We start from the raw sequence: 25,893 nt of genomic DNA, 5'->3' as shown, positions 1-25,893 counted from the left end.
CTTGGCCAAAATATGCATTCACTTTTTTATTCTCATGGAACTTGTATTTTTGTAGGACAGACAAAAAATGAACACATAAATGAACATAATGATGGATAGCACTAGATGCCACAAAAAGAAACAGAGCTGTAAACTAGGGTATTCAAGAAGGGCTTTTCTCAGATGAGCAGTGTTGAAGGATGTGAGGAAGCAGCAAGTACAGAGGCTCCGGGATGGAAACTGACTTGACATTTCTAAAGTGCTGCAAGGAGGCTGGAGCTGAGAAGTGAAGGAGAGGGTAGAAAATGAGGTGGAAAGGGCAGCCACGGACCATGTCACGTAGGCCTTGCAGGCCATGGTTTCAGACTTTGTTAAGTGGCAAGGGAATGGCATAATCTGACATGTTTTAAAAGAATGACACTGGCTGCTATGTGGAGAATATTTTATAGAGAACAAGGTTAGAGACCCAGCTGATCAATGTATGAGCAGAGGGATCCAAGCACTAAAATCTGCCCAGATGGTTGGGGAGATGGGATATGAAGGGAATCTTGAGAGAAGAGTAGAAACTGCCTAAGAGAAAAGGTTAGAGGGCATCTTGGGCAAAGGGAAGAACAGGAGCAAGAACACAGGGGCGTGGAAGGCCCCAGCATATTTGGAAAACTTTGAGTGCTCTAGTGAGGTTACAGAGAGGGATCCAGACATGAGGCTGGAAAGGAGGAGAGATCTAAATGGCCAAGGGCTGCCCATGCTGTTCTTTTAACTTTTCACATCACCAAAGTAAAATGTTGGTACAGTGATGGGGCTGAACCTGAGGCACAACTGGGGCTACAACTTCTCTGGGAGGCTAGTCCTCCCAATAGAGTTTCCAAGAGAGCAGGAAGGCCACACACTTCCTTGCTCTTTCCCCTCTCCTCAGACTAGAAAAAACATGGGCAACCCACAGTACTGAGCTGTTAGTATCAAAGATGGGCACACCCACTCACTGTGGTGTGGCAATCAGATAGCAGAGATCTGAAGGTGTCTCCAACAGGTCAGTACCCGGGAAAAACTGTCCAAGTAAATAAATATCTTGTTCTCCACACTGTCTTAGTCCGTTTCTGCTGCTATAACACAAATACCTTAAATGGGATACTTTATCAACAAATTTATAAACAATAGAAATCTATTTGTCCCAGTTCTGGAGGCTGGGAAGTTGACAGAGCAAGGCCTCAACAGATTTGGTGTCTGGTGAGGGCCCTCTGCCTCACAGATGGCGTCTTCCTGCTGTGCCCTCACAGTGCAGAAGGGTGAAACAAGTTCCCTCAGGCCTCCTTTACAAGGGCACTAATCCCATTCATTAGCAACTAAATCACCTCCCGAAAGCCTCACATCTTTTTTTTTTTCTCTTGAGACAAGTCTCACTCCGTCTCCCAGGCTGGAGTGCAGTGGCGTGATCTCGGCTCACTGTAACCTCCACCTCCCAGGTTCAAGCGATTCTTGTGCCTCAGCCTCCCGAGTAGCTGGGATTATAGGCACGTCCCACCACGCCCAGATAATTGTATTTTTAGTAGAGGCGGGGTTTCACCATGTTGGTCAGGCTGGTCTTCAACTCCTGACCTCAAACGATCTACCCTTCTCAGCCTCCCAAAGTGCTGGGATTACAGGCATGAGCCACTATGCCCACCCAAGTCCCACATCTTATTATCATCACCTTGAGGATTAGGTTTCAACACATGAATGTGGTGGGGATATAAACATCCAGACCTCTTATTCCACCCCAGATTCCCAGGCTATAAGTACACTGAGCCTTAAAGGAAGTATTAGCTGTGGGTTGGTGAAGAGAATAGAGGAGAGCATTCCAGAAGGAAAGAACAACGTATGCAAATGCCAGGAACCAGAAAGCACCCTTCTCCATGGGCAACAGAACCAAGGCTGGAAAGACAGGTTGGGCCTAGATTGTGAAATGCTTGGATAATGGGGTAGTCACCAGAACGGTTTATTCCTAAACCAGATTCCCCAGTTAAATAGAATAACCAAAATCGAAATGTGCAATGCTTGCTTTTTGTCCATGATAAGATGCAGGGGAAACATTTGCAGGTTGGCTGACTGAATCCACAGATGGAAGTCTCTGTAAATTTAGGACAGATTGTCTTAGTTAATCTCTAGGACCAGTCAGACCTCTGTAATGATAGATTTGCCTGACATGAGAAAGTTCTACCTCTTATAACACAGTTTTGAGAAGTTAACTGCAATGTGGCCTTTATGTGATGAAATCTGGCTCAGGTGCCAAAGATCTGCAACATTAAGACCTTTGCAGGTGGGGATTCACTGTGATTTTAGGTTCCTTGGATCCTTCAGTCTTCTACTTCAGCTGAGGGTTCCCTCCCAAGCCAGGACTCAGCCTTTGTTATTCTCATCCATTAGCCACAGGTAGCTACCTGTCACTTCAGAGTTCTGAGCACGATGAAAATGCAGACTTTACAAGCACTTCAAGTCAAGACAAGTGATTAGCACTGGCTCCAAGGGTTTAAAAGGAACTCAGCCAAAAACTGTTCAAAACTGGCCATTTCATCTGAACTGGGACAGCAGGGCACAAGGAGAGAAGAGGCTGGTTGGATTAATGCAGCCCCCGCTTTCCATGGCTCTACTGTATTTCAGTGAGAGTTGCTACCAACTCCTGCGCGCGCCCCCACCCGCCCACTCCACTAATCTCTTGTCTTAATCAGAGATACAGGGAACCCGCGGAGAAGATGAAGTACAACTGGGATAAGAAGATCGTAGGTGTTTTACGTTTGAATTTAAGCAACAAATCTGTCGAGCTGTTTTTCTCCATTTCCCCCTTAGGCTGGGTCACGCGAGGGGAAAGCTCCGACCGCCCAGGACTCCTTAGAGTGAATCCCATCCCCTCAAGTTCCTCTCCAGAATCTCCCCCTCCTCCCGCCTTTGCCCTGCAACTCCTCCCTCTCACTCTGAGTCGCACGCACCCCTGTCCCCTCCCTGCCCGCAAAACTACTCTTCAAAGGCTTCCTTCCGGGCACCGCGAAGCCAGCGTGCTCAGCATTCGGGGAGGCAGCGGCGCTCGCCTTCATCCAGGACAACAAAACTGCCATTTCCGAAGAGAAAGGAAACGGCTCGCGGTTTCTGGGGTTCCCAAGCGCGCGCCTGCGAGGGAGGCCGCGAGCCGAGTCGCCACGCCCAGAACCCCGAGCCCGCCCCCCGCGCCACCCAGCCCGGCCCCGCTGCCCCGGCTGCGCACGCGACGCCCCCTCCAGGCCCCGCTCCTGCGCCCTATTTGGTCATTCGGGGGGCAAAGCGGCGGGAGGGGAGACGTGCGCGGCCGAAGGGGAAGCGGAGCCGGCGCCGGCTGCGCAGAGGAGCCGCTCTCGCCGCCGCCAGCTCGGCTGGGAACCCACGAGGCCGCCGCATCCTGCCCTCGGAACAATGGGACTCGGCGCGCGAGGTGCTTGGGCCGCGCTGCTCCTGGGGACGCTGCAGGTGCTAGCGCTGCTGGGGGCCGCCCATGAAAGCGCACCCATGGCGGGTAAGTGGCTGCGGGGGTCGCCAGCCCCGTTCGTGGGAGGCAGCGCGCTGCCGAGGCTTGGGTTCCCAAGTTGGGCTCTGGTACAGAAAGTTCCGCGTGTCTCTGGCCGAAAGCTCGGGGCGGACCCAGAGGTGACCGGGCGGGGTGGGGGAAACTGAGGCCTGGACCAGTCACCCGCTGGCCCCGGGGCCGCCTGCTGAGGAAATTGCCTGGTGCTTCCCCTCTCGCTTTTTGGAAGCGGCGGTCGCAGGCCGGGACGGGTGCGCATAACCTGTTGAGTTACCGCAAGTTGGTTTTTACAGCCTTTCCCTGAAGTTAATGTTTGCCGAGGTTAGAGTTTCTAAGGCTTCCGTTTGTAAACAAGATTAGCTGAGTTGAAAAATATGTCTACCTAGGCCCGCGGAAACGTCTCCCAGTTAGTCGGGGAGCTTTTCAAGCGTCCCCCCGGCATTTCAGCGTCTAATATTGTGCAGTATTATCCAGATGAATTACAATCTTAAGGTCCCCCTGACGCTCGAAGTTAGACTTCGGGGCTCTTGGAGCTAGTTGGGAGCTTTTGGGGAGCGCGCCCCGCCCTCGCGGTAGTTGAGGCGGCCGCCCCCATGGCGGGGACGCTCTCCACCCCTCGTGTGCCATAAACACCCGGCCGAGGCGCGCGGCAGCTGCGCAGCGTTAAGGGCACAGCTGCACGGTCGCCGGTGGCCCATGTCGTCGCTAGTAAGGTCGTAACAGGATGATGTTGACTTTGCTTTTCTGTGTAGGGCGGAATTTGTTTCGTTTTAGGCCCTTGGCCCTTTGGAGACTTCAAACAGCCCTTTTTGGATGAAACCAGGAAGTTGGGATTTGTTGTGCAAATACTGTTTTCCTTGGTCAACTGTTAGAGAAGTCAGGTCCCTAGGTAATGGTCAGTAAACTAGGATAAGTTAAGTAACCCAAGGTTTTCATGGTTTTAAGTTCTATCCATCCACTGTATATTTTAGCCTTAGCTTCGTTTTATCCAGCAAGAGAAAAAGGCAGTTTGTAAATCTGGAAAGTTCAGGCACAACACTTGCTTTTTCTGGAATAACCTGGGTGAATTAACAATTTTTCTTTGTTTTGCTGAAGTGTTTTTGTTTGCTTAATTGTGCGTCTGACAAACTGGCTTCGCAGACCTAATTTTGAGATCATTTAAGAAAAAAGTGGTAAAATCATGTCCGTCGTGTATCTTGGTCCTAATTTTATACCAATTATCTCATGAGGTGAGGTCTCCATTTTTAAAAATTTGTTGCTGTGTTTGTGAAGATAAGCCTTACTGTTTCTCCAATGAATTACCGATTAGAGAAACTGTGAGTGACCAAGCTTTTCTTTCTTTTGCCCTGATAACACAGATTTTTTTTTTGCCCTATTTTAGCACTCACTGTTTGTTCTGTTTATTACTTAATGTCTTACTAGAGCTTAGTCCCATTTGGAAAACTTAAAATGCTCTACAGTAGGCGAGCCCTGAATTCATAAACTAGTATAACCAACCAGAGGTGGAATCTGTTTCTACAGACTATATAATGTCACCTTGCAACTAGACTAAAAGGTATACAATAGAAGATTTCTCAAAAAAGCTAGTAACTGTTAATCGTAGTCTTCATGTATAGTGTAATCTGTATACAATGTCATTACGAAGTATAGTGATTTTTAGCCATCATACTAAAACTCTTATGGCTGATTTTTTACTGGGTACATATTCTGTGCATCCCACGCTATGCTAATTTAGGTCCATAAATCATCCCATTGAATCCTCACAGTATCGTCCCCATTTTATAGATAAGTAAGCTAATTTATGGCAAGTAAAACAATTAATACATGTTTGGTTTCAGATCAGAATCCAAATTTTCAATTAACCATTTCACCACTAAGCCACGTTAGATGATGATGGCTCTTGAAGTAGATAATACTTTTATTCCACAGTACTACCATTGCCTAGAATATTGTGGGAGAAGATAAAAACATTATTGAAATTCTGCTTTTAAAATATTCTTCACAGTCTGCTGCATAGCTTTATAAATATCAGTTGAAGGAGGAGGGAGACTATGAGCAAGTTTGCAGATCAGCAAACAGGATTTATTGTAGTATTCCAATGAATGACATTAACATTAACAGGATGGGAGGGGCGGCTGTTAGTCATTACTCTTAGTGGCAAGTGACAGAAACCCACCTTGAACAACTGTGGAAAGAAGGGACTTTTTTGACTTGTAACTGAAAAGTGCAAGGATTGAGGTGGCTTGAAAATGGCTGTATTCAAGTGTTCAAATAAGTCGCCAAGAAATTAAGAAATCATCGCGTTAAGAGTGACAATAGCAGGGAAGCAAAAACAGGTTGTTGTGTTAGCCCAGCCAAAAGATGATGGTGAGTGGCAATGGAGATAAAAGGGTGGATTCTAGATCTATGGGGGGTTGGGACTAATCACTTGCTGATGGGTTGGAGGGTGGGATGAGGAAGAGAGAAAAATCAAAGGATGACCTCTTGGTTTTGGGGTTGAGCAGCTGGTAATGCAACAATTGGGAAGGTTGGGGGAGGAGCAGGTTTATAGTAGAAAATCAGTAGTTCCATTTTGGCACTCATATCTGCCGGCTTAGGAATCAAACTATCTGGTCCAATTCCAGTCTCTGCCACTTTGTATCTGGGTGGCCTTCTTTGGGCCTCCGTTCTTGTCTGCAAAACAATACTCCTAAGAATTGTTGAGAGGGTTAGATGAGCTAATGCACATAACCCTGGCTTGTGGTAAGCACCTAATAATGTTGGCAATTGTTTGCTATCTGCTGCTAAATACATCTACGTAGTCTGTTGACCTTGATCTTTTTCAAGTTAATCTTACACTGTATCCTTTTGTGATAAATAGATGATAGTCCCATCAAGAAGAAGAAATTCTCACAAAGAAGAAATTTGCCCAAGAAGTAAAGATAAATCCTTCAAAGTTACTGCTTTTCTTTGTACTTGGAGGATTTTTTTTTAAGTGGGGGAGAGTTCATCTTTGTGGAAAGGACACAATAATACACTTGCTCTCTCCTTATGTGTTATACATATTTAATCTTCATTAGACAAAGACTCAAAACGAATAAAGCACTCTGAAACGTTGCTTAATTGGGACATAGAAATCTCTTACATTTTTTCCAAATCTAAAGGTACTAATTTAAAAATTAAAACCCTACTGAGAAGGTGCAGTTAAATAAGAAAATCCTATTTTATCCCTCCATTGTATGAAATTAGGGGTGTTGGTTGGGTGGTGCAAGACATAGAGATGCCTGTGAGTAGAAACGGCCTCTCCTGAAATGGTCCACTCCACTCAGAAGAGCAGAGCCGTCAGTGGCAGAAATTGGCCCATCTGTCCCCAATTGTGTGGGTAAATGAATTTTGGCAAAGCTATTGCATTCGGTGGCTGGTATATAGTAAGTACTATGTAAGTGTTTGTTACATAAGCTAGATGTTTATCTTGAAAAACCTGGTAATACAGTCCCTTTTACTGACAGCTTCAAGATATGTTTCATAACAACAGGGGCCAAAGTAGAACTTCCTGTGGAATAATCTACCCTCCTGACACCACTACCCCTACTCCCGCTAGGCAGAAAACCACATACTGCCAGTATTCTTAGTTAAATGTTCTTTCATAACAGGATATTTCTTTATTTTTACAGCATCTGCAAACATAGAGAATTCTGGGCTTCCACACAACTCCAGTGCTAACTCAACAGGTGAGTTTTAAAAGATTAAAAAAACAAATTTTCATTTGTCTAGGATACATGAAGTAATAACAGCCAGGGAAGTAGGCATAAGCTGGTTCACTGACCTGTTTTAACCCTGAGTTCTTCACCCATGAATCCCAATAACCTGCCCTAGTGCCCTATAGTTAGACATCAGTAAGTGATAGTTCACTGGATTAATCTCTCTCAGTCTTGTAAAGATGTGAATAAATTCTAAAACAATTTAGAAATCAGAAATCAGAATTTCATGTTATGAATTTTTGAAGCACATTTTTAGATGTGAGGGTTTTGTAGTTTGCCTGTAGATATGAAATGTCAGCACAGAAGTCTGCAGGTCCTATTGATGAAACAAGTCACTCTAAACTAGTCAGCCATGGCAGCCTTAATATACCTCTGCTGACTCAAAGGAGACCCTACTTACATTTCACCCATTAGGCAGACTCAACCCAAACACTTGGTGAGGCCCTTACCCTGTGATTTTAGTTTGGGACAAAGCCTTGGGCCTCTGAGTTCACTAGCATGGAAAGATGCAAGAACCAGGCTGATGTCATCAATATCAGTAGTAAATCATCAAGGTTCGTTTCTTGTAAACAATTTTTGAGTTATCTTCTCACTACCCTTAATCTTCACAGTTGACTGAGTTGGAAACTAGAAAAGGGTACACCAATCCTATCACTAACTTGTTTTGTTTACTTTTATTCAGGGAATATTTATGGACTCTAATGAGCTAGCACATCCTAGGTTCTAAGAATACAAAATGGACCAAGCCTTAACTTCTAGGAGTTTTTGTTTTTTTGTTTTTTATTTTGTGGCAAAATATACATGACATAAAATACATAACTAACCATTTTTTTTAAAGTGTAAAGCTCAGTGGCACTACGTACATTCATGCTGCTTTGCAACTTGCTGGAGTTTTTATTCCTGTGGGGCATCCCAGTGTTTCACTTAGTTTATGTTCTTGGTTTACTGCTGTTCTTTGTTTCATTATCTCTGCCTTTTAGACTGGTGTCTGGTGGTATGTAGTCAGGACATACTTTAATTCTAGTTTTAGTAATTCTACAGAAAACGTTTTCATTGAGAGGAAAAAAAGTCTAGAGGGATTACTCCAAAATGTAATAGTGGTTATCATTGGGTAGTTGTGAGAGGGTCTTAGTTAAAAAATATTTTATTACACTACTAGATACCTTTTCCTTTTGTCCTTTATTGAATCTAATTCTGCACTACTGAACTTTTAACCTTGGGTAGACAAAGGAGGTAGAAGAAACATAAAGACAGTAATATTAGCAATAGACACCATTTTTGAATGCCTACAACTTATAAGATACTCCTCATACATTAACTAATTTAACAGTGGTGAGGTAGGTGTCATTTCTGGTTTACACATGGGGAAATTGAAACTCAAGAGTGGTTAGGAAATGCCCAAGATCACATGACACTAAGTGTCACATTCAGGATTTGAAACCCAGTTGTATTCTAAAACCTATGTCTCTTTATCACACTGTCTGAAGTGTGGTGTGGCCTTACTTTTAAAACATGCTTTTCACTGTGAATGATTATTAAAAATCAACTGAATACTTTGAGGGCAGCTCCAGAGTCAGTGGGATGATTTCAAATGCCCCTTCTAGCACAGGGAAATTTTTTGAGAAAGAAGAAAAGCATTGCCTCAAATTTTTCTAGAAGGAGAACAGATAATACAACTATTAAAAATGTTTTTGCACAATGTGTTTTACGTCTCATAACTGTCGCATTCCTCTTTGTATCTTGAAAACACTTTTGAAACATGTTAAGTTTGTGTATTTTTATAGGATGGATGCTTAACTGTTTTTCTTTTTAGTTACATAGACCATTGTTGAAGCTTTGTTTCTTTGAACATACTGTTTACCAATTTATTTGGTGCTATTTATTTAGTGCAGTTTCTGTGGCGCCATATTTCCTCTCACTAGGAAAACAGCATCTTTGGCAAATTCCATTATGTGTATTCCAGGAATGTACTGTTGGAAAAAGCAGAGACTGCCTGCAATACTACTTAGAATGTTGGGTGTCTATCACTTTTATAGGACTCACCACGTTGGAATTTCAGAGAATCTTTTTTTCTCTTATTTTGGTCTCCAAGTTCCTTGAGAGTGAAATCTATGATTTATTCATCCTAACATCTCACTTTATGCCTGGGGTGCATAGTAGGTATGCAGAATATGTATATTTTTGGTTGGTTGAACTCAATTGTGGAGCGACATAGATATTTTGTAATTGCTGACTTGCCTTATCAAAACACTAATATATACATTTTGCAGATGTGTACCGGTTTGTGCTCCAATCCTATACATTATTACAGCTGTTTTTCTGTTTATACAGTAATATAGGTACTTGAAGTCAAACAGTAGGAATAAAGGTTGCTTTCCAATGTACCACTGAGTTACTTGTAACAGTTCTATTTTTTTATGTCCTCTAATCATTATTTGAAGACAGCTGTACTTTTGACATTCTTGTCTGCAGGGACTTGTTTGACACACTTTCAGCTTATACAGAAAATAATTTCCCCGTATTTCATTTGCAGTCAGAGTATTTAGATTCTGTGGATGGATGAATTTACACTTTATAGTGCAAGGAAGACACATACCCAGATTATTTTTCATAATGGGTTTGGGCAAGGATGTAAGGAAATGTGGCATGGTCTAGATTGGAGTGCACATCTCATCAGTAACTAGAACAGCAGCTCAATATCATTCAGGATACAGCGGTCTCCTTGATCACATAGCATTGATACTTCCCAACAGAGGATCTGAGAGGATTGGGTTACCATCACCCAATCTGAAGCTCTTCTCTTGGACATAACTTGCACCAACTCCTTTCCAAAGCCGTTTATCTCTTAATCATGTATGTTCCATTTATTATGATTGCCATTAGTTTGGTTACTCATCCTTGGCCTAGTCATTTGGGCCACTCTAGTGGGGTTAGTTTTGTCCATAGACATGGCAGGGATGGGTAGTTGTGAGAGGGTCTTATTTTAAAAATGTTTTATTACACTATTAGGTACCTTTTCCTTTTATTCTTTATTGGATCTAATTCTGCACTACTGAACTTTTAACCACCATTTTGAGCACTTGGACCTGGCTTGCATTTAGATTTCTACAGAAGAAGGCAGTGGAAATTTGGGAACAGCTTATTCTGTATTCCAATTTTTACCCCCGATTGCAACAATGAAAGTCTTACTGAAGTGGAAAGAATTTATCAGGTATATAATCCTGTATGTCACACTACCTTCTTCTATTTACTTTAGATAAAATGTTTTATGTGTGAAAAGAATATTAGATGGAAACTTTCTGTGAGTTTGTAAGTCAATCAAAGACAGGAACCAGTTGGCCTGACAGGTTGCTTTAGTTGCAGATGGTGATACAGATGAATGATTGATTGATTGATTGATTGATTCACTGATAGATGCAAATGTTGATAGATACAGCGATAGATACACAGAGAGACATAGAGATATCAATACTAGTTTTTAACTAGAGATTGGATGTAGAAAAGAATTTTTCTAACTAAAGAATTCATAGTACACTTAACTGCTTCAAATCCTCAGAAAGTTAATTGTGTTCAACTCATGTTTTTGAGATTGCGTCTGAAAATTGATGGCAATTTTTTTTTATACTTCAAGTTCTAGGGTACATGTGCACAACGTGCAGATTTGTTACATATGTATACATGTGCCATGTTGGTGTGCTACACCCATTAACGCATCATTTACATTAGGTATTATCTCCTCATGCTATCCCTTCCCCCTTCCCCCCACCCCACGACAGGCCCTGGTGTTTGATGTTCTCTGCCCTGTGTCCAAGTGTTCTCTTTGTTCAGTTCTCACCTATGAGTGAGAACATGCAGTGTTTGGTTTTCTGTCCTTCAGATAGTTTGCTGAGAATGATGGTTTCAGCTTCATCCACGTCCCTACAAAGGACATGAACTCATCCTTTTTTATGGCTGCATAGTATTCCGTGGTGTATATGTGCCACATTTCCTTAATCCAGTCTATCATTGATGGACATTTGGGTTGGTTCCAAGTCTTTGCTATTGTGAATAGTGCTGCAATAAACGTGTGTGCATGTATCTTTTATTTATTTATTATTATTATACTTTAAGTTCTATGGTACATGTGCACAATGTGCAGGTTTGTTACATATGTATACATATGCCATGTTGGTGTGCTGCACCCGTCAAGTCGTCATTTACATTAGGTGTGTCTCCTAATGCTGTCGCACCCCACCCCCACCCACGACAGGCCCTGGTGTGTGATGTTCCCCACCCTGTGTTTACGTGTTCTCATTGTTCAGTTCCCACCTATGAGTGAGAACATACGGTATTTGGTTTCTTCCTTGCTGTAGTTTGCTGAGAATGATGGTTTCCAGCTTCATCCATGTCGCTGCAAAGGACATGAACCCTTCCTTTTTTATGGCTGCATAGTATTCCATGATGTATCTGTGCCACATTTTCTTAATCCACTCTATCACTGATGGACATTTGGGTTGCTTCCAAGTCTTTGCTATTGTGAATAGTGCCACAATAAACACACGTGTGCATGTGTCTTTATAGTAGTATGATTTATAATCCTTTGGGTATATGCCCAGTAATGTGATGGCTGGGTCAAATGGTGTTTCTAGTTCCAGATCCTTGAGGAATCGCCACACTGTCTTCCACAATGGTTGAACTACTTTACAGTCCCACCAACAGTATAAAAGTGTTCCTATTTCTCCACATCCTCTCCAGCACCTGTTGTTTCCTGACTTTTTAAATGATTGCCGTTGTAACTGCTGTGAGATGGTATCTCATTGTGGTTTTGATTTGCATTTCTCTGATGACCAGTGATGATGAGCATTTTTTCATGTGTCTGGCTGTTGGCTACCTAAATGTCTTTTGAGAAGTGTCTGTTCATATCCTTTGCCCACTTTTTCATGGGGTTGTTTGATTTTTTTCTTGTAAATTTGTTTAAGTTCTTTGTAGGTTCTGGATATTAGCCCTTTGTCAGATGGGTAGATTGTAAAAAATTTTCTCCCATTCTGTAGGTTGCCTGTTCATTCTGATGGTAGTTTCTTTTGCCATGCAAAAGCTCTTCAGTTTAATTAGATCCCATTCGTCTATTTTGGCTTTTGTTGGCATTGCTTTTAGTGTTTTAGTCATGAAGTCCTCGCCCATGCCTGTGTCCTGAATGGTATTGCTTAGGTTTTCTTCTAGGGTTTTTATGGTTTTAGTCATGAAGTCCTCGCCCATGCCTGTGTCCTGAATGGTATTGCTTAGGTTTACTTCTAGGGTTTTTATGGTTTTAGGTCTAACATTTAAGTCTTTAATCCATCTCGAATGAAATTTTGTATAAGGAAGGGATCCAGTTTCAGCTTTCTACATATGGCTAGCCAGTTTTCCCAGCACCATTTATTAAATAGGGAATCCTTTCCTCATTTCTTGTTTTTGTCAGGTTTGTCAAAGATCAGATGGTTGTAGAAGTGTGGTATTACTTCTGAGGGCTGTGTTCTGTTCCATTGGTCTATATCTCTGTTTGGTACCAGTACAGTGCTGTTTTGGTTACTGTAGCCTTGTAGTGTAGTTTGAAATCATGTAGCATGATGCCTCCAGCTTTGTTGTTTTGGCTTAGGATTGTCTTGGCAATGTGGGCTCTTTTTTGGTTCCATATGAACTTGGAAGTAGTTTTTTCCAATTCTGTGAAGAAAGTCATTGGTAGCTTGATGGGGATGGCATTGAATCTGTAAATTACCTTGGGCAGTATGGCCATTTTCATGATATTGATTTTTCCTGTCCATGAGCATGGAATGTTCTTCCATTTGTTTGTGTCCTCTTTTATTTCGTTGAGCAGTGGTTTGTAGTTCTCCTTGAAGAGGTCCTTCACATGCCTTGTAAGTTGGATTCCTAGGTATTTTATTTTCTTTGAAACAATTGAGAATGGGAGTGCACCCATGATTTGGCTCTCTGTTTGTCTTTTATTGGTGTATAGGAATGCTTGTGATTTTTGCACATTGATTTTTTTATCCTGAGACTTTGCTGAAGTTGCTTATCAGCTTAAGGAGATTTTGGGCTGAGATGATGGGGTTTTCTAAATATACAATCATGTCATCTGCAAACAGGGACAATTTGACTTCCTCTTTTCCTAATTGAATACCCTTTATTTCCTTCTCCTGCCTGATTGCCCTGACCAGAACTTCCAACAGTATGTTGAATGGGAGTGGTGAGAGAGGGCATCCCTGTCTTGTGCCAGTTTTCAAAGGGAATGCTTCCAGTTTTTGCCCATTCAGTATGATATTGGCTGTGGATTTGTCATAAATAGCTCTTAATATTTTGAGATATGTTCCATCAATACCCAGTTTATTGAGAGTTTTTAGCATGAAGGCTGTTGAATTTTGTTGAAGGCCTTTTCTGCATCTATTCAGATTATCATGTGGTTTTTGTCTTTGGTTGTGTTTATATGCTGGATTACGTTTATTGATTTGCATGTGTTGAACCAGCCTTGCATCCCAGGGATGAAACCAACTTGATTGTGGTGGATAAGCTTTTTGATGTGCGGCTGGATTTGGTTTGCCAGTATTTTATTAAGGGTTTTTGCATCGATATTCATCAGGGATATTGGTCTAAAATTCTTTTGTTGTATCTCTGCCAGGCTTTGGTATCAGGATGATGCTGGCCTCATAAAATGAGTTAGGGAGGATTCCCTCTTTTTCTGTTGATTGGAATAGTTTCAGAAGGAATGCTACCAGCTCCTCTTTGTACCTCTGGTAGAATTCGGCTGTGAATCCATGTGGTCCTGGACTTTTTTTGGTTGGTAAGCTATTGATTATTGCCTCAATTTCAGAGCCTGATAATGGTCTAGTGAGGGATTCAACTTCTTCCTGGTTTAGTCTTGGGAGGGTGTATGTGTTGAGGAATTTATCCATTTCTTCTAGATTTTCTAGTTTATTTGCGTAGAGATGTTTATAGTATTCTCTGATGGTAGTTTGTATTTCTGTGGGATCGGTGGTGATATCCCCTTTATCATTTTTTATTGCATCTATTTGATTCTTCTCTCTTTTCTTCTTTATTAGTCTTGCTAGTGGTCTATCAATTTTGTTGATCTTTTCAAAAAGCCAGCTCCTGGATTCATTGATTTTTTTTTTTTTGAAGGGTTTTTTTTGTGTCTATCTCCTTCAGTTCTCCTCTGATTTTAGTTATTTCTTGCCTTCTGCTAGCTTTTGAATGTGTTTGCTCTTGCTTCTCTAGTTCTTTTAATTGTGATATTAGGGTGTCAATTTTAGATCTTTCCTGCTTTCTCTTGTGGGCATTTAGTGCTATAAATTTCCCTCTACACACTGCTTTAAATGTGTCCCAGAGATTCTGGTATGTTGTGTCTTTGTTCTCATTGGTTTCAAAGAACATCTTTATTTCTGCCTTCATGTCGTTATGTACCCAGTAGTCATTCAGGAGCAGGTTGTTCAGTTTCCATGTAGTTGAGCGGTTTTGAGTGAGTTTCTTAATCCTGAGTTCTAGTTTGATTGCACTGTGGTCCGAGAGACAGTTTGTTATAATTTCTGTTCTTTTACATTTGCTGAGGAGTGCTTTACTTCCAACTATGTAGTCAGTTTTCAATAAGTGTGATGTGGTGCTGAGAAGAATGTACATTCTGTTGATTTGGGGTGGAGAGTTCTGTAGATGTCTATTAGGTCCGCTTGGTGCAGAGCTGAGTTCAAGTCCTGGATATCCTTGTTACCTTTCTGTCTGGTTGATCTGTCTAATGTTGACAGTGGGGTGTTAAAGTCTCCCATTATTATCGTGTGGGAGTCTGAGTCTCTTTGTAGGTCTCTAAGGACTTGCTTTATGGATCTGGGTGATCCTGTATTGGGTGCATATATATTTAGGATAGTTAGCTCTTCTTTTTGAATTGATCCCTTTACCATTATGTAATGGCCTTCTTTGTCTCTTTTGATCTTTGTTGTTTTAAAGTCTGTTTTATCAGAGGCTAGGATTGCAACCCCTGCTTTTTTTTGTTTTCCATTTGCTTGGTAGATCTTCCTCCATCCCTTTATTTTGAGCCTGTGTGTGTCTGCATGTGAGATGGGTCTCCTGAATACAGCAGAGTGATGAGTCTTGACTCTTTATCCAATTTGCCAAGTGATGAGTCTTGACTCTTTATCTAATTTGCCAGTCTGTGTTTTAATTGGAGCATTTACCCCATTTACATTTAAGGTTAATATTGTTATGTGTGATTTGATCCTGTCATTATGATGTTAGCTGGGTATTTTGCTCGTTAGTTAATGCAGTTTCTTCCTATCATCGATGGTCTTTACAATTTGACATGTTTTTGCAGTGGCTGGTACGGTTGTTCCTTTCCATGTTTAGTGCTTCGTTCAGGAGCTCTTGTAAGGCAGGCCTGGTCGTGACAAAATCTCTCAGCATTTGCTTGTCTATAAAGGATTTTATTTCTCCTTCACTTATGAAACTTAGTTTGGCTGGATATGAAATTCTGGGTTGAAAATTCTTTTCTTAAAGAATGTTGAATATTGGCCCCCTACTTTCTTCTGGCTTGTGGAGTTTCTGCTGAGAGATCTGCTGTTAGTCTGATGGGCTTCACTTTGTGGATAACCCGACCTTTCTCTCTGGCTGCCCTTAGTATTTTTTCCTTCATTTCAACTTTGGTGAATCTGACAATTATGTGTCTTGGAGTTGTTCTTCTCGAGGAGTATCTTTGTGGTGTTCTCTGTATTTCCTGAATTTGAATGTTGGCCTGCCTTGCTAGGTTGGGGAAGTTCTCCTGGATAATATCCTGAAGAGTGTTTTCCAACTTGGTTCCATGTTCCCCGTCACTTTCATTTACACCAATCAGACATAGATTTGGTCTTTTCACATAGTCCCATATTTCTTGAAGGCTTTGTTCGTTTCTTTTTACTGTTTTTTCTCTAAACTTATAATCTTGCTTCATTTCATTCATTTGATCTTCAATCACTGATACACTTTCTTCCAGTTGATTGAATCAGCTACTGAAGCTTGTGGATGTGTCACGTAGTTCTTGCACCATGGTTTTCAGCTCCATCAGGTCATTTAAGGTCTTCTCTATGCTATTTATTCTAGTTAGCCATTTGTCTAATCTTTTTTCAAGGTTTTTAGCTTCTTTGCGATGGGTTCGAACATCCTCCTTTAGCTCGGGAGAAGTTTGTTATTACCGATCGTCTGAAGCCTTCTTCTCTGAACTCGTCAAAGTCATTCTCCGTCCAGCTTTGTTCTGTTGCTGGCGAGGAGCTGCATTCCTTTGGAGGAGAAGAGGCACTCTGATTTTTAGAATTTTCAGCTTTTCTGCTCTGGTTTCTCCCCATCTTTGTGGTTTTATCTACCTTTGGTCTTTGATGATGGTGACGTACAGATGGGGTTTTGGTGTGGATGTCCTTTCTGTTTGTTAGTTTTCCTTCTAACAAGTCAGGACCCTCAGCTGCAGGTCTGTTGGAGTTTGCTGGAGGTCCACTCCAGACCCTGTTTGCCTGGGTATCACCAGCAGAGGCTGCAGAACAGAAAATATTGCAGAACAGCAAATGTTGCTGCCTGATCCTTCCTCTGGAAGCTGGGAGGTGTCTCCCAGTTAGGCTTCTCGGGGGTCAGGGACTCACTTGAGGAGGCAGTCTGTCCGTTCTCAGATCTCAAACTCTGTGCTGGGAGAACCACTGCTCTCTTCAAAGCTGTCAGACAGGCAAGTTTAAGTCTGCAGAAGTTTCTACTGCCTTTTGTTCAGCTATGTATGCCCTGCTCCTAGAGGTGGAATCTACAGAGGCAGGCAGGCCTCCTTGAGCTGTGGTGGGCTCCACCCAGTTCGAGCTTCGCGGCCACTTTGTTTACCTACTCAAGCCTCAGCACTGGCGGACGCCCCTCCCCCAGCCTCGCTGCGGCCTTGCAGTTTGATCTCAGACTGCTGTGCTAGCAGTGAGCGAGGCTTCGTGGGTGTGGGACCCTCTGAGCCACGCGCGGGATACTATCTCCTGGTGTGCCATTTGCTAAGACCATTGGAAAAGCGCAGTATTAGGGTGGGAGTGTCCCGATTTTCTAGGTACCGTCTGTCACGGCTTCCCTTTGCTAGGAAAGGGGATTCCCCAACCCCTTGTGCTTCCCGGGTGATGCAATGCCCCGCCCTGCTTCGGCTTACGCTCCGTGGGCTGCAGCCACTGTCTGACAAGCCCCAGTGAGATGAACCTGGTACCTCAGTTGGAAATGCAGAAATCCACCTATCTTCTGCGTTGCTCACACTGGGAGCTGTAGACTGGAGCTGTTCCTATTCGGCCATCTTGGAACCCGTTGCTGGTAATTTTTAACATCATCCAATTTTGTTTAAAGGAATGAAATGTAGGAAAATAATGCAATATTATGCTCACTCAGTGAACAGCTGTTAGTTTGGACTGCCCACTCCGTTAGTCACTGTTTTAGGCACAAGGCATAAAGTGGTAAATAAGATGAATAAGTTCCTGCTCTCATGAAAATAATATCCAGGTGGAGAGACATAGCCTATAAGGAAGTAAACAACTAAAAAGATGATTTTGGGTTGTGATTAAAAATAAATAGGCTGGGCACGGTGGCTCATGGCTGTAATCCCAGCTCTCTGGGAGGCTGAGGGGAGCAGATCACTTGAGGTCAGGAATGTGAGACCACCTGGCCAACATGGTGAAACCCCCTCTCTACTGAAAATACAAAAATTAGCTGGGTGTGGTGATGTGTGCATGTGATCCCAGCTACTTAGGAGGCTGAGGCAGGAGAATTGCGTGATCCCGGGCGGCAGAGGTTGCAGTGAGCGGAGATTGTGCCACTGCACTCCAGCCTGGGTGACAGAGCAAGACTTTGTCTCAAAAAATAATAATAATAAATAAACAGGGTAAAACACCTATCTGCCTCCATACATAAAGAGGGTAATGTGGAAAAAAGTGACTAGGAAGGGCTGCAGATTGGTTGGTCAGGGAAGCCCTCTCTGAGATGGGGTCATCTGAGCTGAGACCTGCATGACAGGAAGGAGCCAGCCCTACAAATGGTAGGGGGAGGAACATTCCAGGCAGAAGCCCTGAAACAGGATGAGGAACATGTATTTCAATAAAAGAATTCTATTTTGAGACATCAAAAACAGAGCAGGCCCCAGCAGACAAGGTCAGAAATGTGGATTCTGACGACTTAGAATGTGGATTCTTGTTAATGTCTCTGGGTCTTTTTAAATTCTATAGTGATTCTAAACCACTGTGCACTCTCATACACCCTGTACTCTCAAGACAGCAGATACAATAATAAATTGGAACTGCACTGGTGCTTTCTTTCCTGAAGTATGCCTCCATTCTTAAAGTTGTAAATAGGACCCAAATTAAATGCTTCCAATTCAGATTAAGGACTACTGCTATTCTTTATTGCGATGTGAACTATGAAAGGGAACGTTTAACATTTTAAACGTAAAAAAAATTTTTTTTTTTTTTTTGGAGATGGAGTCTCATTCTGTCACCCAGGCTGGAGTACAGTGGCTCGATCTCAACTCATTGAAACCTCCGCCTCCTGGGTTCAAGCAGTCTCCTGCCTCAGCCTCCCAAGTAGCTGAGATTACTGGTGTGTGCCACCACACCCAGCTAATTTTTGTATTTTAAGGGTTACAGAGATGGGGCTGGGCTGAGTAACCAGCCTGTCATGTAAATTCTGGGAAAACCCAGGAAATAGTGAATTTGCCTGTGGGATGGTGGGAGTAGGGAGAAGAAGTCATGATGAATGGGTATTAGAAGAGATAAGCAGTGAGGGAAAGTACACAAACTGAAAAAGCACACAAAAATCCCAAAAACGAAGTGCACAACGGCAACAAAACTAACAGGAAAACAAAACTTGAGGGCATTTAAAAAATATTTGTTTTTTTTCCTTTTCAAAAACCGGAAAAACAAAAGATGGTGTAGAACATAAAATACAAGCCAAAAAAAGTAGACCTAGGCCAGAAAAATCAACTACCAAACTCTGGGTTCCTGTTGTTTTTCCATAATGCAGCCATCTGGCTCACAGTGGGTTCAGTCTAAATTCTAGTGTGAATAGGAGAATGAACTCAATTGGCATTTAATACTTGACATTCTTTTTTATTGTCTTTCTTTTGCATTAAATACTCCTTTTTCACAGAGAGCAGGCAGGCTTGCTCTAGATTCCCATGACTTCTTCTTTCAGACTAAAATTGATGACTTACCCCATCATGTTGAGTAACACAAAGATTTCTCACGAATAATTTTTCCCAGATGTATGAAGTTCTTAGGAAGAAACTTTGAGTTAAGCAGTAAGTAGAGTTAAACAATAATTGGTACTAAACATTAACTGCATGGCTCTTCATCTCTTTGCGTGTCTGTATTTTTTAAATACATAATTTTGTTTACAATCTATTAGTGAAGTAATTCATGCACCAGTCTTCCTGGCTTTGAATTACATTTATTTATAAGGAGTTAAATTGAGGCTGGGCGCGGTGGCTCACGCCTGTAATCCCAGCACTTTGGGAGGCTGAGGCGGGCGGATCACTTGAGGTGAGGAGTTTGATACCAGCCTGACCAACATGGCAAAACCTTGTCTCTACTAAAAATGCAAAAATTAGCCAGGCGTGTGGTGATGCACGCCTGTAGTCCCAGCTACTCGGAAGGCTGAGGCAGGAGAATCACTTGAACCTGGAAGGTGTAAGCTGCAGTGAGCCGAGATCATTCCACTGCACTGCAGCCTGGGCAATAGTGGGAAACTCCATCTCAAAATAAAATAAATTAAAAAATAAGGAGTTAAACCAAGAATATTTTCATAATGGCTTTTGGTTTCTTCGTTTTGTCTTTTTGTTAAGGAAACTTCATGCATTTTTTTTTTAAGTATCTTCACTGAGATGTAATTCACATACCATATAATTAAATTTATATAATCACACACCCCATTTCAAGTGTACAGTCCAGTGATTTTTAGTATATTCACAGGTATCTTTAACCATCACCACAGTCAAGTTTAGAACAGTTTCATCACCTCAAAAAGAAACCCTGTGCTGTTTATCACTCCCTTATCCTACCTGCTGTTCCCCCACCAGCCCTAAGCAACCACAAATCTACTTTCATTTTCCTGTTCTGGACTTTCATATGAATGGAATCATGTAGTATGTAGTCTTTTGTGACTGTCTTATTTCCATACTTCATTCTCTTTTATGGCCACACAATTCACGCTATGGGTATGTCACATACGGTTTATCTATTCATCTGTTGATGGACATTGGAGTTGGTTCCACCTTTTGATATTATGAATAGTGCTTCTATGAATATTTGTGTAAACACTTTTGCGTGGACATATATTTTCATTTTTTATTGGGAATATACCTAGGAGTAGAATTGCTAGGTCATATGGTAACTTTGTTTAATGAACTGCCAAACTGTTTTCCAAAGTAGCTACACCATTTTAGATACACACCAGCAGTGTATAAGGGTTTTATTTTCTTCATATCCTCACCAGTCCTTGTTGTTGTACGGTTTTTTGGTTGTATCTAACCTAATGGGCATGTGATGTGTTTTTGATTTGCATTTCCTTGATAACTAATGAGTTGAACATTTTTTCATGTGGTTATTGGTCATTTGTATATTTTCTGTGAAGAAATGTTTATCCAAGTCCTTTGCCATTTTTTAAATTGGGTTGTCTTTTTGTTAGCTTGTCTGTGTCTGTTATTTTTTCTGATTATAAAGATAATACAGGTTCTAGTGGAAAATTATTTATTTATTTTTATAGAGACAGAATCTTGCTTTGTTGCCCAAGCTGGTCTCAAACTTCTGGGCTCAAGCAATCCTTCTGCCTTGGCCTCCCAATGTGCTGGGATTACAGGTGTGAGCCACTGTGCCCAGCCCGTTGTAGAAATTCTGGAAGCAAAGTATATATTTTTAAATAATTATTCAGTGTACTTCCACCACAAAGCTATTGTATATTGTGGTGACTATAGCTCACAATATGTTGTATACTTGAAAATTGTTAAGAGAGTAGATTTTAAGAGTTCCCATCACATATTGATGGCCAGTTGATTTCAGACAAAGGTGCAAGAATACACAATGGGAAAAGGACAGTCTCTTTAATGAATTATGTTGGGAAAACTGGTTATCCACATGCAGAAGAATGAAATAGCACCCTGATCTCAGACCACATGATTTCCATATGGAAAAATCAACTCAAAATGAGTTAAAGATTTAACATGAATCCTGAAGTTGTAAAACTACTAGAAAAAAATAGGAAAAACTACACAACATTGGTCTGGGCAATGATATTTTAGATTTGCCCCCAAAAGCACAGGCAACAAAAACAAAAATAGACAAGATTACATCAAACTGAAAAGCTTCTGCATGAAAAGGAAACAACAGAATGAAGAGACATCATACAGATTTGGAGAAAATATTTGCAAGCCATTTATTTGTGAAAGGGTTAGTATTAAAAATATATAAAGAACTCAACTCTATAGAAAGAAAATAAATAGTCCAATTTAAAAATGGGCAAGGAACCTGAATAGACAGACATTTCTCAAAAGAAGACATACAGATAGCCAACAGTTACATGAGAAATTGCTGAATATTAACAATCATTAGGGAAATGCAAATTAAAACCACAATGAAATGTCTTCTCACACCTATGAGAATGGCTATTCTCAAAAAGACAAAAGATAACAAATGTTGGTGATGATGTGGACAAAGGGGGACTCTTGTACACTGTTGGTGAGAATGTAAATTAGTACAGCCATTATGGAAAACAATATGGAAGTTCCTCAAAAAATTAAAAATAGGATTACCATGTGATCCAGCAATCCCACTTCTGGGTATTTATACAAAAGACTGGAAATCAGTATGTCAAAAAGATGCCTGCACTCCCATGTTCATTACAGCACTATTCACAATAGCCAAGTGTATTTATCTGTTCTCACTGCTATAAAGAAATATTGGAGACTGGATAATTTATAAGGAAAAGAGGTTTAATTGAGTCACAGTTCCACATGGCTAGGGAGGCCTCAGGAAACTTATGATCATGGCAGAAGGCACCTCTTCATAGGGTGGCAGGAGAGAATGAGTGCCAGCAGGGGAAATGCCAGATACTTATAAAACCATCAGATCTCATGAAAGACTGTCACGAGAACAGCATAGGGGAAACCACGCCTATGATTCAGTTACCTCCCACCAGCTCGCTGCCATGACACTTGGGGATTATGGGGATTACAATTCAAGATGAAATTTGAGTGGGGACATAGCCAAACCATATAATTTTACCACTGGCCCCTCCCAAATCTCATGCCCTCAGACTTGATGCCTTCCCAGCAGTCTTCCAAAGTCTTAACACTTTCCAGCATTAACCCAAAAGTCCAGAATCTCAACTGAGATAAGGCAAGTCCCTTCCACCTATGAGCCTGTAAAATCAAAAGCAAGTTAGTTACTTCCTAGATACAATGGGAGTACAGGCATTGGGTAAATACGCCTGTTCCAAATGGGATAAATTGGCCAGAACAAAGGAGCTGCAGGCCCCATGCAAGTCTGAAATCCAGTAGGGCAGTCATTAAACCTTAAAGTTCCAAAATGATTTCCTATGACTCTGTCTCATATCCAGATCATGCTGATGAAGAGGTGGGCTCCCATGTCCTTGAGCAGCTCCACCCCTGTGGCTTTGCAGAGTACAGCCCCCTTCCCAGATGCTGTCACTAGCTGGCGTTGAGTGTCTGTGGCTTTTCCAGACACAGTGCAAGCTGTTGATGGGTCTACCATTCTGGGGGCTGGAGGACAGTGGCCCTCTTCTCACAGCTCCACTAGGCAGTGCCCCAGTGGGGACCCTGTGTGAGGGCTCCAGCCCCACATTTCCCTTCTGCACTGCCCTAGCAGAGTTTCTCCGTGAGGCCTCCACACCTGCAGCAAACTTCTGCCTGGACTTCCAGGCATTTCCATACATTCTCTGAAATCCAGTCAGAGGTTCCCAAACCTCAATTCTTGACTTCTGTGCACCCACAGGCTCAACACTACATGGAAACCACCAAGGCCTGGGGCTTGCACCCTCTGAAGCAATGGCCTGAGCTGTACCTTGACCCCTTTTAGCCATGGCTGGAGCTGAAGCAGCTGAGACGCAGGGCACTATGTCCCCAGGCTGCATAGAGCAGGGGGCCCCTGGGCCTGGCCCAGGAAGCCATTTTTCCCTCCTAGGCCTCCAGGCCTGTGATGGGGGGTGCTGCTGTGAAGGTATCTGACATGCCCTGGAGACATTTTCCCCATTGTCTTTTGGTGGTTAACATTTGGCTCCTTGTTACTTATGCAAATTCTTGCAGCCGGCTTGAATTTCTCCTCAGAGAATGGGTTTTTCTTTTCTGTCACATTATCAGGCTACATATTTTCCAAACTCTTATGCTCTGCTACCTCTTGAATGCTTTGCTGCTTAGAAATTTCTTCTGCCAGGTACCCTAAATCGTGTCTCTCGAGTTCTAGTTCCACAGATTTCTGGGGCAGGGGCAGAATGCCACCAGTCTCTTCGCTAAAGCATAGCAAGAGTGACCTTTACTCCAGTTCTCAACAAGTTCCTCAAATCTCCATCTGAGACCACCTCAGCCTGGACTTCATTGTCCATATCACTCTCAGCATTTTGGTCAAAGCCGTTCAACAAGTCTCTAGGAAGTTCCAAACTTTCCCACATTTCCCTGTCTTCTTCTAAGTCCTCCAAACTGTTTAAACCTCTGCCTGTTAACCAGTGCCAAAGTCGCTTCCACATTTTCAGCTATCCTTAGAGTAGCACCCCACTCCCAGTACCAATGTACTATATTAATCTGTTCTTACACTGCTATGAAGAAATACCCAAGACGGATTAATTTATAAAGAAAAGAGGTTTAATTGACTCAGTTCCACATGGCTAGGGAAGGCTTCAGGAAACTCACAATCATGGCAGAAGGTGCCTCTTCACAGGGTGGCAGGAGAGAAAGTGCCAGCAGGGAGATGCCAGATGCTTAAAAAACCATCAGATCTCCTGAGAACTCACTCACTATCATGGGAACAGCATGGGGGAAACTGCCCCCATGATTCAGTTACCTACCACCGGGTCACTGCCATGACACATGGGGATTACAATTCAAGATGAGATTTGGGTGGGGACACAGCCAGCCCATATCACCAAGTTGTAGAATCAACCTAACTGTTCATCAGCAGATGAATGGATAAAGCACATGTGATTCATATACACACAATGGAATACTATTCAGCTTTAAAAAAGCAAATGTGCAAATTCTGTTATTTGAGACCACATGGATGGAACTGCAGAGAGTAGAATGGTGGTTCCCAGAAGCTGCAGGGTGGGGAAAAAGGGGAGATGATGGTTAAAGGATACAGAGCCTCAGAGAAGAGGAATACTTTTTTTTTTCTAGTTCTATTGCACAGCATAGTGAATATAGTTTATCGTGTATGGTACCTTCCAAAATCGCTGAGTAAAATTTCAACGTTCTCACCACAAAAATAAGTATTTGAGGTGATGGATATGTTAATTAGCATGATTAAATTATTCTACATGTATTCATAAATCATACCATCACTTTATACCTATAAATTTATACAGCTGTAATTTGTCAGTTTACAAAGATAAGTATGTGAGGTAATGCATATATTTATTTAGCAATTCCACATAGTGTACATATATCAAAATATCATGTTGTACACCATAAATACAGTTTTTTTAAAGTATCCCACCAACTACTTTTAGTTTTTCTTTTTTAATCCAACAACATAAGCACAGTTTCCTAAAATGGGAACTGACCCTTTCCTACAAAACATTTCATTATGGTTACATCTTCATGACATGAAAACAACTAGTTGAAAAGTGATGATTTTTTTTAGTCTCTTACCTGACTGTTCAGTAAGAATTGGTTTGACTACTTTTTTCACCCCACATTGAATTTGGTTCACTAGTTTAGTGGTCCCTCTCCCATGTCATCCCCACCCAATATGTGTATTATGTTGTATTTTGGGGAAGATACAAAGAGAAAAATTGCTTTGCTGTTAATTGAATTTGGGCAAGCTACTTAATCTCTGCCTTCTCACTTCCTGCTATGAAATAGAGCTGATTATAGAAAGATGGCTGTCTCATGCGGCTAAGAGAGTATAGCCATCTCATGGGTTAAATGAGGTAACATGTAAAGCACCTGGCACAAAACCAGGACCTAAATAAATGTGTTTTTCGTAGCTCTATGGCCACACTTACCTTTTTGGTTCCTCCTTTCTCTGCCCTCTCTGCCATGAGACCTTTGCATGTTCTGTTCTCACTACCTGAAGAGCTCTTCCTTTCATCTTTGCCTTTTTCTGGCTACCAGTTACCCTTTCAGCCTTTAGAATGCTCAAGCTTGTTTCCTCAGGTCCAGTCCTAGACCTCTAGGCTTATAACTGGGATACCAGCCTTCAGAGGAGTTTGTGGTTTACTGGTTTATAGTAATGTAATGTGATGCTTCATCTCACTCTGCCTCCCCAACTAGAAAGTCAGCTCCTTCAGGGGGAAGGCTGATTTTACTCACCACCACCTTCCCAGCACCCAGTGCTGTTTTTGTTGAAACAGTAAAGGATATGCGAATGCTATGGGAGGAGTAAACCAGTTTTTGAGTTTTTTGCTTGCTATACCAGCCTTAGTTGTGAGATGGAGCCCCTTGGTCAAAACAAATCA

The 25,893-nt window shown here is 41.9% G+C and overlaps 1 protein-coding gene across 1 annotated transcript in view; it reads left to right on the top strand.

Moving 5' to 3' along the window:
* The first annotated feature begins 2,607 nt into the window (after positions 1 to 2,607).
* The window catches only part of TMEM123 (transmembrane protein 123), a 57,208-nt gene continuing 33,922 nt past the window's right edge, over positions 2,608 to 25,893 (top strand). Inside the window, exons 1-2 of the mRNA XM_004052028.5 lie at positions 2,608 to 3,499; positions 7,162 to 7,218. Coding sequence (XP_004052076.1) covers positions 3,400 to 3,499; positions 7,162 to 7,218 — 157 coding nt within the window. The 5' untranslated portion in view covers positions 2,608 to 3,399. The remainder of the gene's footprint in view (positions 3,500 to 7,161; positions 7,219 to 25,893) is intronic.

This window comes from Gorilla gorilla, chromosome 9 (assembly GCF_029281585.2).
Source record: "Gorilla gorilla gorilla isolate KB3781 chromosome 9, NHGRI_mGorGor1-v2.1_pri, whole genome shotgun sequence".
NCBI lineage: Eukaryota > Metazoa > Chordata > Mammalia > Primates > Hominidae > Gorilla > Gorilla gorilla.
This window is presented reverse-complemented; position numbering and strand designations above follow the sequence as displayed.